At 39.1% G+C, this 14,133-nt stretch overlaps 1 protein-coding gene across 1 annotated transcript in view; it reads right to left on the bottom strand.

Moving 5' to 3' along the window:
* The window catches only part of HSPA12A (heat shock protein family A (Hsp70) member 12A), a 38,039-nt gene extending 24,403 nt beyond the window's left edge, over positions 1 to 13,636 (bottom strand). The window contains exons 1-6 of the mRNA XM_066323521.1: positions 13,499 to 13,636; positions 11,627 to 11,712; positions 9,743 to 9,870; positions 3,347 to 3,533; positions 2,409 to 2,513; positions 405 to 521 (exon numbers count right to left, since the gene is read on the bottom strand). Coding sequence (XP_066179618.1) covers positions 405 to 521; positions 2,409 to 2,513; positions 3,347 to 3,533; positions 9,743 to 9,870; positions 11,627 to 11,712; positions 13,499 to 13,514 — 639 coding nt within the window. The 5' untranslated portion in view covers positions 13,515 to 13,636. The remainder of the gene's footprint in view (positions 1 to 404; positions 522 to 2,408; positions 2,514 to 3,346; positions 3,534 to 9,742; positions 9,871 to 11,626; positions 11,713 to 13,498) is intronic.
* Between the last annotated feature and the right edge of the window lie 497 nt (positions 13,637 to 14,133).

Genomic DNA, 14,133 nt, shown 5'->3' with positions numbered 1-14,133 from the left:
TTTTCCTTTTTTTTTTTTTTTTTAACTTTAAAAGTCTGTGACGACCTAAAGAAAGTAACAAAACAAGACTGTGTCCAGTATTTTAAACTCAGCTTTCCCTAGGGTCTCAAAACTGCATCTGTTCCAGCGCACTGAATTCAGCAGGAATACACTGTCCAAGATGACTGAAATATCAGAGTCTGCAGTGAGGGACACCAATATATAAAAGCAAATAGTAAGAAAAAGGCATTTAAGAGGTGAATACATATAACTTACAGCTACTGCTTGGTAGAGTTAACTCCTCTTTCAGCATTTCTAGACTGTATTTATACAGTTTATAATAAATTGCCCCAAATATATTTTATCATTTAGCCTATCAACTAGGGCTTTACAGGGGTATTTCTGCATTCAGCCTGTAATATTACCTTGTAGGCAGCTTGTCTCATAAACTGCTTTGCAGGCTGTTTCCAAATAGCAGGCACTGTAATGACCCATCTTACTTCAGTGTTTTCAAAGTCTGAGCCTCCTTGGTCACTGAGCTCCTAAAAAAAAAAAAAAAAAAAGAAAAAAAAAAAAAGAAAAAAATGGAAAATAGATGTGAATACAAAACGATGGGTGTCTACAGGAAAACATTCTTTTCTGCTGGCTCTGACAACAGTAACCCTCTTTCTAAATTTTTCCTGTTACATCCATGCTACAAATCAGAATTACTTCCTTACATCCATGCTACAAATCAGAATTACTTCCAACCTGCCAAGAATGCTTTACCGTGCCAAAAGGTGGGATTAAGGTTGAAGTTTTCTCAAGGAGGCCTACAGAAAAGTTTACTGCTCAAAATAAAGTAGAAAAGTTGCCTTTTGCAAAAGCAGCAATTGACAGAATATTACAGCACATCTATGTACATTCTTAGCCACAGTGTCGGATTTGCTCTTAGCTTGAAGAATTCACACTTGCATCTTGATTAATACACAGAAAAATATTTGGGGTATCACTGATGAATATTTATGTTTTACAATCTGGATTTTTCAATGACTTCTTTATACACCACTTACCTTTAAATCAAATTTTTATAATGCAGTTAACAAGGGGAAGTTACAGTTAACCGTTTAAAAAAATGACTTATTGGTCCTTCAAAATTTTGCTTTAAGTAAACATTCAAGACTAGTTTAGTACTTTTATTGTCCTTTTTTTCCCTCTCCTTAAGAAAAGAGGAAACTCTGTACTGCATTTGCAAATTAGGTGATATACTGACATGTTTTGGGCAAGGTTCCAAGTAAAATGTCATTACCATATGTCCTATCTAAACCTCCATCCAAACAGAGAAAGGTTCAGAAAGGTGGACAACAGGCCTTTAGAATGTAAAAAAATCTTTCTGCGTGTGCTGAGCCAAGGTGTTGTGTTTGTTTAGCTATGCTGCAGTTCAAAAACCCAGGCTGAAAAAGTAGCACCTTTATACTGCACAGGGCAGCACAGACACAGTACAGTCCAAAGTACCAGCTCACTTACAAGGCTTGTCTAATTAGTTCCAGGATTCACTCACAAATGCCAGGGATTTAGTTATGAACATCAGGAAAAGGATGGAGCCCTGAGCAGGCAGCTCAGCAAATATGTGGGATTTTATCCAACATTCATATTTGCTAAGAATGTCCCCAGTCTATGCACAGGTCCAAGTCTGTGACTCCACAACCAACCCCCCAAAAATATAGTTGAAAATGTCTTTGACAAGATGAGGCATTTGAGTTGTAGTGGCAGGATTGTTTCTCTGCAGCCATAAGGAATAGACTGGAATCTCAGAGAAAATAAATTAAACCCATTCAAAAAAGCAGGTTAGCTTTTCACCACAAGGCTATTTTAAACAGCACTTGCTTGGATGAATACTCTGATTTGACCCAGGAATTGCTCTGCTCACATTGACATTATAGTGGCACATTGGAAGCCAATGTTTACTTCACTTACAATTGGCTGTTTACACGAGATTTAAAACCTCAAAACCTGTTTACTGGGGACTTGTATTTCATTGGAGAGTAAGAAAAACAATCTTGTCATGCAAGAAGAACATGGTTAGAAATGAGCACTGCAACATCTCAAATCAGAAATGGAAAATAAGCTTTTAAATTTTCTTGTCAAATCTACCTTTCTTTTTCCCATTAAAAACACTGTAGAAAACACCTAAGCCAGGGAAAAGGTATTCAGAACTCTGCATCACAGTGATGCTATTAGTGAATCAAGCTTGACCTGTGCAAGGGGAAATTACCTCAGGCTGTTGTGAGCTCTCCAGAGTCCACAGCCTACCCAGAGTTTCTACACCTGCCTTGCTTTGTTTACATCAAATACAACTTAGGTCAAAGCTTGGCAAGGTTAAAAATATTAAGCTCATATTTATACTAGTTATAAATACAGAAAATCTTGTTAAGGAAGCATTACCCCACCTTTAATGCCTGTTCCTTAAAGAATTGCAGAGCATAAGCAAATATCTCAAGTGCTTTGACTTTTTTGCCATTTGCAGCTGTCAGGTCTGTCTCCATGGTAAGATTCTAAATGAAAGAAAATAACTGGAAGTTATTAAAAGAAAAAGGCAAACATCAAATTAATTCCCACTGCTTGAGGACAGCGAACTCTTCATTATTCACCTGATTAGGAAAAAGTGACAAAACTATTCTGAAGAGGATTTAACTCATCACTTGAATTTCCTGGAGCATGACACTTTGCTGCTTATTTTAGACTTTGTTTTTAAACACTTGCCATGCCTACAGAGAACTGCAGGCAGAGAAAGAAATATGCACCAAATATTAAACAATTGCAACAGATGCATCTGTAAATAACTGCAATAAAGTTGCACATGCAAATATTGAATCCAAGTTGAAAGTACAGATTTTTGGTTTCCCACCAAGAGAAGAAACCAGAAAACACCTCTAAACAGAAAGTACTGGCTGATTCCCAAAGCTCTAGAATGGATTAAAGACAAAAACACAATCAGTAGGAATAATGTCAAATTAATGGCACTTGCAGTTCTGGCAATAAATTCTGGGTGAATTTGCTCGGCTGCTCTAAAGCTCAGTTTGGCTCTTACATCCCATTTCTGCTGACCAGATTTATTGAGCAAACCAACCTCATGCAGGCTCCCCAGAGAGGGCGTGAAGATCTAAGCAAAGCAGATAACTGAATTTCTAAGATCTACAAGAAAGGCAGGCAAGATACAGTTGCCAAATGCAATGAGAAACAACACGAATCATAATGCTAACTGAAGAGTTTAATTTACTCAATTTACTCTCTAAATGCAGAGATTCTTCCCTTCTAGCTGACAAAAATTTAGCAGTGTTCAGAGGAAAACAACTTGAGTAGCAAACACAGTTTGGGTATTACTTACACCAGTGGTGTGCAGCTTCATCTTAAACTTTTCAAAATACAACCAGTGCTTTGATTCAGTGGGATCCAAGTCATGGTAGAAGTCTCTTGCTGCATAGCCAAAGCTATGGAACTTTCTCTCTGGTGTTAGGAGGATTGTGGTTGGGGTCTTCTGATTGGAAACACCCGGATCTCCACCTTCCCATCGTCTGGCCAAAAAGTGAAACAGCTCCGGTAAGTGATGCTCAGGGTTAGAGCAGCAGGGAAAAACAAGTGTATCATGAGAAAAAGCCACGTGATGGCAAATTGCACAGATTGCTTTTCCCTCCAAAGACAGTAATTTCAAACCTTATAATATCAAAGTCAAGTGGTTTTATTCCCACCTAAGAAAAAAGGAGTGCAATTTTCATTTCAGGTAACTCAACATATTTTTGTGGTTAGTGTATAATTCTTAAGGATATATCACACTCAGATAAGAACACAGGTTCCTGAAGTAAGCCATACACAATCAGGGAAACAGTTCTGTACCTCAAATTTCTACCTAAGCCAACACACGCAACAAATATTGTAGAGAAAAAAAATCAGTAATTATCCAAGAACACTACTAATAAAACCCCAAATATGGCCTTTCCAATAGTGATTCAGACTTCATGAATGGTTACTTGCAAAGGACATTTTTCCCATTTTGAATTGGGGACCTGCTTAAGTCATCTAACATCACCATGAGGAGGTTGATTAAATCCCCATTTCTGTCCCAGAATATTCTCTGAAACAAGACAAGCCAGTTCAACCAACATCTGATCATGTGCTTCATTTCCTAGACACTTGAAACTCTGAAGGCACCCATGCCTGCAGATGCTGAGCTCTCTGCATTGCACTTTCTACTCATGTGAAGTTGATGGATTTTGTGTTTCAAATGTTCAAAGTGCTGTACAAGTTTTAAAGTGTCAAAAATGAAGCAGACTTCCCCAAGCTCCAAGGATCTTAAAGGCATCAAAATATTTCTGTCACTGCTGGTCAATAAAACTATCTCATCTCATCAATATTGTGATGGTATCTTTGGGAGACACCCGTGAAAGCTTTAAGGCAAAAGTATCCCAAAGCTGCTTTCACAGAACGGATAAGGAAATAAATAAGGAAATAAATAAGAACACTGAATATGGGAACACCCAGCAGCAGGAACTGAAGTGGGGCATGGCAGGACAAAAAGGTCAGACAGTAGAAAGTTGTAAAAACAGCTGTGAACACTCCTGCCTCCTCCTCTTTCTCCATCCCCAAAAAAAAGGCAGAATGGAAGAAACTCACATTACTGTTCCACCCTCCAACATATACAAAGTACTTTCTGTATGAGAAACAAACATTTACCAGAAAATATTTTCTTAAAAAAGCATCAGTGGAAAATCTGTTTATGCTCTCAGACATAATCATAACACAGCTCAAACAGGAGCCAAGTTAAGATCACACAGGCAACTGCATTCATTATTAAACTGCACGTCGATTGCTTTTTCTAAAGATAGCAAAACGCACTTTCAGAATATACTCCTGCCAAAGCCCTCGTTCTGAAGCATAAAAAGTCTGCCTTCTGTGGTAGATGTTTGTGTGACATAGGAAGAATATGTACAAAAAATAATTTCCATTTCACTCTCGAAACAGTTGGATCCATTGGGAATTAACTGACCCCCACACTAAGGCAGAAAACCGACACGGAAATCTGCAATCTAAGGGGGTGGTTCTTGGCAAAGGAACAAGGAATGGGATCTTCTGAAGTGCTGGGACCCCTTCAGACCATTCCACTGGATCAAACAGAGCAAAAATCTCTTTTTTACACAAGCAGAATAACATGTCTGAACTTCCTTCAGTGCAGAGGACAATTCCACTGTCCTGAAAGCAGAAACAGCATGATGAGGAGCGGAATGATTTCTAAATTCATCCACTGGGAAAAAAACCTTTCCTAAATCTGCCTAGTTCCACTGCTCAGCCTCTGAGCTACGATCAGCTGGCAAGGGCTCTGCTCCAGGTCATTTCTTCTAACCTGCTGTTAGGAACGCACTTGGTCAACTCCAAAAATCTTTGAGTAGGTGTTACAGCAAACATATGGTTCCAATGCAAAGAAGCTGGGATCTCACAGCTCATGAACAGAAAACACTGCTATTCCAGCAGATTGTTAAAACCCACACACCCGCTGCAGGCAGAGAGGAGACAGACTGATATCGTTTTTGCTTGGAATCATTAATGATTCATTCTGAGTCACTGGTGGGAAATGCCATAAATAGGCTGTGGCTAATAACAATGCTGCTTTGTTTTTCATGATGGCCAAGCGCATTTTCTCTTTCCGGAACAAGAACGCTTAAGGTGCAGTTTAAATGAAGACAAATTTATGTCCAATGCTGCGAGATGAAATTTTCAAAGCCACCTGGAGAATTGGATGTTCACTTCCTGATGAGTTTCTGATGGAAACTGGACACAGTAATTGCTCAGCACTCAGTTCTAAAGCCCTCAGCTTGTATTACTGTTCTGTCACAGGAAGGACAGTAAGGAAGGAGAAGCAGGACTCTATCATTTGCAATCAGAGATTTAAAAATATCCCTGTGTGATGTTTTTCTAGAGAGAAGCAGATGCAAAAGCATGAGAATGGTAACTCCTGGCTGCAATACACTTGCCAGGTGGAGCCCTGGCCCTACTCCAGTTCTGGGAGGATTTTAGTCAGTAGGAGTAGGACTGCAACACTTTCGTTTGCAGTTTCCTTTCACGGTATCAGTACAGGCGAAATAATGGTAATAACTAGGAAAAAGAAAAAGAAAAAGGAAATGCCTATCAAAAGCATAAACCTCTACACACCAGAAATGCTGTAAATGCATGTGAGGGATATTCATACAGTGCAGAATTACAGTTTTAAAAAATTGTTCAAACAAAACCAAGATAGATTTCTTTCAAATGCAGACAATATGAGTTCCTAGGCTGATATAAAGTGGAGTATCTGAACAGAAGTATAAATAACATAGACCTGTTTATAGGCACAAAGCATCTAACTGTATACTAGAAGTGAAAATAGAGACAAGAGAGTCAGTGGGGAAAGAAGCATGAGCTTATACAAAGGTTAGAGAAATGCCCTTACTCACACCTCAGTTTGGCTAAGATAGAGCAAAGAGTTACTTGTGCAGAGTGATGAGAATTTGATCCAGACCTGCAGCACCACAGTCAAGGAAATGAAACACTGGGGTCATCAAAATGCAGCTGAAAGCCATCAGCAATGTGTATGCAGAAAAAAGGCAAATGTGTGTCTCCCAATAATTATAGTCCAACGGGGGAGAGATGGAAGGGTGAAAAACTTGAAGGTTGAAGTTGCACTGAAAAGAGACCACACTCTCCCTCCTTCCAAAGCCAGACTGTGATTTGTTTCATAGCCATTTGCATTTTTTCATTTACCCTTCTCCATTTGTGAAATACTCCCATTCAGCTGGATGCTATCTAGCCAGTAGCCCAAACATCTGTAACTTCACGTAAGTGCATATAAATCAAGAGGAGTTTTCAGAACTGCGTCATTTCTCATATATTCCCTCCCAATGAGATGTTATTAACTCCTACAGCAGCAAATTTTCCGTGTGGCTCTGGCACTGCCCTGCTCACTGAAGTGCTGAGCTCATGGCCAAGGCAGCTCAGATGTCTGGACTCCAGTCCCAAGTTATGCTGCAAACAGCACTCCTTGTAACACATTCACTCTGCAAAAAGAACCCCAACCACAGCTACCAGTAACAGAAGCCACCATCAACAGCTGTCTGTACTACCTACAGCTGATGAAACAGTAACCAATGTTTTGCAATCAAAGTGAAGTCATTTCCTGAACATTTACAAACCCACACCCAACTCCAAACACACTGAGATGAGTGAGGCCACTCATACATTCAAATAATTCAAATATATTCTTAAAGAATTTTGTTCAGTCAATGCTTATAAACTTTTTTTTTTTTTTTTTTAGCATTGGGCATCACAGCAAATAAACACACACAGTCAAAACCATGACTTTGTTTGCCTCCTAATTACAAGAATCATGTACACTCAAACCTGGTGCTAAAGCCCTGTGTGTTCACTCTTTTCCAAAGCAGGACCTTTTAATAAACCCATCTTAGCCTTTTAGAGAAAAGCAGCTTTGTTAAAAAGCAGTCAGAGATCTAAGTATCTGGAAAGGATCAACACTAAGGAGGGAAGGTGGAAAAAATGTTAGGAAATAGAGAGGACCATGCATCACTTGTATGCTTTATTTTAATGTAAACATTCTCGAGTGCCAGAGGGAAGTTACATTTACTCTGCTGAAATATTTGTAAGTTATCCTATATGTAAGCCTCATTATATACACAGTTTGAGCCCCTTAATACCTTCTGAACTACTGAAGACTTATCTTAATAAATATACCATTCTTTTAATTGAATTTCATGATTTCATGAGTATTAATATATGTAAAAATATTACATATATTAGTTGATAAGTCCATTTCAATTATGTCTTGCCAATAAATCCTTCCCAGACCGAAATATCTATTTAAAAAAAAATTAAAATCATTATTGGTATTGAAATATTTTCCATTGTTTGAAATACCTGTTGAAAATATGAATGCAACACCTCCACCCCCCAAAAAAGTTTTTCTCTTCTGGTTGGAAATACATTAAGTAATTTATTTTATTTCTTTCAACATCAGTATCTCATATCACAGCTACAGAGGTCTGAAATCACAGCCATGCTGCCGTTATTGTATAAGGAAGAAAATGTGTTTTGAACCACAAGTAGCAAAATGTCAAATCAGACTTGGAATGTCAATGGCCCAGTGACTGACAGCAGGAATCCTGGAAAGGAGAACCTAACCTATAATGTGACTCCAATAGCAAAATCAGGTCATAAGGTAAAACTTGAGTCCAAAGCACCTCAAGGACTCCCCCAGAAACAGCAGCAATTCCACACAGTAAAATCTCCAGCGTTTATAGGAACAGCACAGAGTTGTTCTCAACACAATTTAAGCTTGCTCAGATACAGCTTCAGAAATGTTTTCCCTCATTCCATCCAACTTCCTTAATAACTTCAATTAATTACTTGCTGCCAAAAGTGAACTGATAGGCATTGATAAATACGGGTTCCAACCTGCCCATCCTGAGAGCTGAGACAGCAACACAGGGTGTGTCCTTTGACTTCCAGCCCTGTGGCCTTTCCTGTGCTGCTCAGAGAACAAGGGATGGCTGAAATGCAGAAAAGACCTGGAAAGCATTACTTGTTCATCCTGCAAATGGTAGAGATCTTTGCAACTTGATGGGAGAATACAATTCCCAAATTTACCTCCCTTTGGACAGTATTTCAAATCCCTCAGCTGCAGTAGATCTTTGAAATACAAACACAAACACAAACCAACTATGCAGACTGACTGCACAACCAGTAGCGTCTGCTGAGATTTAGGGAGCTGCATTCAGCTACCACCTTAGCTTAGAAAAAAATGCAATATATCACACTGGACTGCAGCAAATCAGGCTTTTTGACCTTTTGTTCTCAGCATTACAGCACAGTACCTACTTCTGTAACAGCAGTATTGTTTACAAGAACTTTTTCATATATACTTTATGTCTAAAATTATCTATGTCTTGCTCTTGTTACAATATAGTAATTTTAAATATATTTTAACAAGAATTGTATATGTTTTAAGTTATAAATAACTTTAAAAAAATCTATAAAGTATTATAACAATGGCTTGCAGGGCAAACCTTTCAGGTAGCTGCCACAACAGTTTTTGCATTTGTGATTGCACAGACTTATATTGTGCTGATTTAATCAAGAAATAAAAAATAAAACCCCCAACATCACAGCACCTAAAGCCTGTCCTTTACATACATATAACAGAGACAGATTTCACATCAAACCATAATTTTCATATTCATGCCTTTTGATTGCTTATTTTCCAATATCAATGGATCATTATCATAGATTTGATTCAGATTTAATGCCACAAAGCCTTTAATCAGCCAAACAAACTCCCAGTGCAAGCAATCAGATGTTGTACACCCAACTATATATACACAGTGTGATTCCAGGGGATGGGCAACTCCATGACCCTTAGAAAATCAGTCTCTGAGATAAGGGCATCCTGACTTAATAATTAACTGTGCTCCCTGAACAATTCTGAATACTCGGATTCCTCCTTTTACTCTGTCATCTTGTAAACTCAGCAAAATAAGAGAGGGGATGTACTCCCATTGACTACCAAAGCAAATCAGAATACAATAAGATGCAACAAAAAAAATCATAACCATGAGAAATCTGCACACTGTGGTAATGCCAGACAAATCCAGTCACTTCAGGCTCCTGCAGAAAATATCTGTGGCTACTGCAGGCAACCCATGCTATCACAGTCACAAACTAAATGCTGCATTGCAGCCCTTACCTCATTACATGAATACATTCTGGCTCCTTGGTGAAGCTGTAGGCGTAACCACTGGATGTTGTGCCAAAATCAATAGCCACAACAACGAGAAATAACTGTTCCACAGCATCCTCTGCATCAGAGTCCTTCTGTTGAACAGCAGAATACACACTGAGTCACTGGGCAGAGTCATTGTAACCTGTCAGAAGTTTTGCTCTGCAGGACCTGCATATCTCTTCAGTGAAAATGAGGATTTCCCTAAATTTGCCTTTGTGGACAAAGTTGATACCAGAAAGCTACACATTCCAATGGAGTTGGAAATTCAACACATGACTCAACATATATGCTGGAGCCTTTCATACACCATTTTCTAATCAAAGCTTCCTTCATCCTCATTTTTGGAATACCTCTTATCCTGTATTATTAAAACTTATGGGTTTGGGGCTGGTTTTTGTTGTTTTTTTTCTTAAACTGATCAACTGAAGAGTGTGTACATCAGTGTGATATATTTGGGACCTGGCGGTTTTAGGAGTTAACTATATCATAAGTATGAACATGAAATACTATTACCATTCAAAAATAATGGGGACAAACCCACCCAAAACACAGCAATAGGCTTTATATCCCATATTATCCACCAAGATATCCATCCCATGTATATCCCATCAAGAAGAATTTATATACCACCTATTTAGCCAGCCCTACATGCTGCATTCCTCCTGTGCTAGGATGTGGGCAGCTGTTCAGCTGCTTAGGATGAATTTCAATCCTTCTCCCTGCCTTTTACCTGTAATCCTGCAATCCCTGAAAAGCACAGTCAAGGGCAACATGGTCCAGACCCTTCACCAGCCTTGTTGCCCTAAAGGCTGCTCAGCCTGTACTCCCAGAAACACTTTAAAGCAACTGTTATCTTTCACAGAGGAGCTGCCACATGCTCTCACTCTATGGGCAGTGTTCCACTGTATTCCTCACAGATCTCTGTTAATTCCACACCTCCCACTTCCTGCACATTTGTCTTGTGTCCCTACATTTTCCAAGATCACTCCATATACCTGGTACCTGAAACATGACATAATTCATCAGTATGACAGAAGTAAAAGAGGAATTTCAAGAGTATGGAGAGAAAGAAGGGAATAAGAGCCAACAACTATGAGAGAGAGCACTGGAAATCCTGAAGATGGGTTTTTGCACAATTCTGAGCTTCAATCAGAAAGCTAAGGCAGAAGGCTGACAAGGATAAAAATGTGCTCTGAGCACAATCCCTTGCAATAACATGAAATACACTGTGCATGTACTGTGTTACAAATGATACAGGTGATCTTAAAAATGGGTGGGAGCTGGTTTTAATAGGAGTTCATCAACAAAATCAGCATGATGTATAAGAGATTAAAACACCTATGGTACATGCTCCTGGTTCTAAAAGCTTACAGAAGTGGTTATTTTCCTTAAGAAATAAAATCAGTTCTATTTTTTTTTCTCTCTCTCAGAGCAGATTCTTTTCTCTGAGAATCCGTGAGAATCTGGGTTTTACTGTTGAGTACCCTATATATCCTTCTTTTTTTCTGAAAGGAAGAAGACTTGGCAGGGGCTGCCTAAACAAATTAGTGATGAAGACAGGGACAGACCTTGGGAAACCTGAGGATCAAGAAGCCCCTGTGTTTGATATAGAAACATGCAGGAGCAAGTCTATGAGTTTAGCAAATAAAAAACAGCAAAACCAGGACCCCAGCAAAAGGAATGAGAGCTCTGTCAACAACTCCAGTGTGACCAAAATCTCATTTAATACTATGGATAGCATAAAAGGATCAGTACGGAGGAGATGACAACCCTAAAGAAATTATGTCCCATTAAGCAGGCAGGAGAAGGTAATAAGCATGCAACGTATGTTAAGAGTGCATTTCTTACCACAATGTGTGATGGAGACAGTGGAGTTATTCCAGGGTCTCCCAAACTTTTGGCTGGTGATGAGTAAGCAGATGTGGAAACTGCATCTAAAAGGAAACAAACACCCATCAGTGTCTGCAAGCAGAGTGAGTAGATACAACAGTTACTTTGCATACTGCTAAACTGTTTTCCAGTTGTAAAGAATCTGCTAAAACACAAAGCAAATTCCACAGCTGCCATCTAAAACACATGTTTTGCCTTTAAAACATGCTAAGACACAACTGCTGTTTCAGTTTTAAAATACTCATCTGACCTTCATGACTATTACCATTCTTTCATTGCATTGTCATGTACAATCTTAAAAGTCTTCCTAAATATGTTCAAAAATCATAGATGGTACAAGCAGCTTGAGCACCACACACCATGCCTAGGATTTAAATGTATGAATGCAGAAACTAAATGCAAGCTGTGAGATCCAAAAAGACAGACTCATTTACAAGGAAAAGAGGAGCTGAGAGCAACTGGAGAAAGCTGGAAGAGTAAGCTGCAATTTGTCCATCCTGACTCTTTATTGTGAAACTTTCCCAATATTGTCTCTGTTTTTATCCTTCCCTACACTCTGCACTGGAACATCTTGCAGCTGTTAATACTACTGCAGAACAGAATCCAGCTGGGAAAAAGGAAAGCATTATTAACAAGTCATCAAAGAAATATTTCTACCCAGCATACAATACTACAACTTCATTTAAAGGCACAGACCAAATGAGTGACAAGTACTGTAAGGCACTATTTTTATTTTTCCTTCTTTTATATTTTCATTGTCGATGATAGAAAAGGAAATGGCTTAAAACAATTAAGCACTGATGGCTTAGATGGATTTATATATAATCTGCACTCTTATGAATATGCAATAGTTTATCAAAACAGAATGTAGAAAAGGTACCACACACCCTGTCCATGCTCATACCCCTCTGCTCCAGAATTTAAACCCTGAGCACTTACTGAATTCTCTTGCACAGAATACAAGCTATAATTAGATGTAAAGCAGAATGATGTAAGAGGCCTCTCAACATTAATAATAATCAAATAATAAGTAATACATTTCAATGTATTTTTATCACCTACTTGTATGCATCACACATACATACATTCATAGCGTGTAATTCCTAGACATGACTGACAATTCAGATGATACTGGAGCTGCTCTCCAAGACCTTAGAATCACCATGAGAAGAATGGTAATCAAATATGTGTTGTTTCCCAGGGAAGATTCAGAAACCCTGCAGTGGGCAAGTATGAGATAATTTGCCTGCCAGGGAAAAAAAAAATCTTCCTCCAAATCCTCCAATATTGCTCTTGTGACTTCATTTATTTCTTGAAGCTATAACATGCATGTTCAGCCTGATTTTCAGAAGCATTTGCAGAAGCACAGTATTTGCATTTTCTACACAAGTTCTCCAAGAATATATTAAGTTACTGCTCTTGCAGTGAAGTACAAAAAGTCACAGGCCAAATGTGACAAGCACAGAATCTGCTTGGTTCATTAAGATCTCTTTGGAACAGATGCTGTTATCAGCCTCCTTTGTGCAATTTTTGCCTCCTAATTTTTGCACCAGCAACACACTACTTATTTTAGAATTAAAGAACAGTATTTGAACACAGAAAAAAAAAAAGAATATTGCTAATAAAATATATTCTTTGCATCCTGCTGTCATTCCTGGCTGGACCTAAACCAGTACTTCCTGAGCAGACCAAGACATTGCAACATTGACTCAACACCTTTGGAAACCAGCACTTTGCCCACACTCAGGATGCTGATTCGAGGCACAAAATGTAGACATCAAACCACGTGTTTTCAGCAAATTTCACTTTGCCACCGATTCTTTTGGTCACCTGTTTCGGCACTCATGTTTCAGAGATGTGCTGGAGCAGGTCCAGAGGAGGCCACGGGGATGATCAGAGGGCTGCAGCACCTCTGCTGTGGAGACAGACTGGGAGAGAAGGCTCCAGGGAGACCTTAGAGAACCTTCCAGTACCTAGAGGGGGCCTAGAAAAGAGTCAGAGAGGAACATTTTACAAAGGCATGTAATGACAGGACAAAGGGTAAGGGCCTCAAAATGAAAAAGGGCAGATTTCCATTAGACATCAGGACAAAATTCTTTACTCTGACAGTGGAGATGCACTGGCACAGGTTGTCCACAGAACCTGTGGCTGCCCCATCCCTACAAGTGCTCAAAGCCAGGTTGGACAGGGCTTGGAGCAACCTGGGATAGTGGAAGGTGTCCCCACCCATGGCAGGCGGTTGAAGCAAGATGATCTTAAAGGTCCTTTCCAATCCCCCCCAACTATTCTGTGTTTCTAAGATGCATTTTCCAACCTGTCTTCAGCTATCAGCCTTGAAAAGTTATTTATATCTCTGTGTGCAGCTCAGAAAATTCTGTGTGACAGGATACACATTTTTATATCTCAGAGAGCACTGAATAAATATCCAGAGCAATATTCACATCCATCCAATGAAAACACTAACT

The sequence above is a fragment of the Sylvia atricapilla genome, chromosome 8 (assembly GCF_009819655.1).
Source record: "Sylvia atricapilla isolate bSylAtr1 chromosome 8, bSylAtr1.pri, whole genome shotgun sequence".
Classification (NCBI taxonomy): Eukaryota; Metazoa; Chordata; class Aves; order Passeriformes; family Sylviidae; genus Sylvia; species Sylvia atricapilla.
Note: the sequence above shows the minus strand (reverse complement) of the source record. Positions and strands in the feature narration are given on the sequence as shown.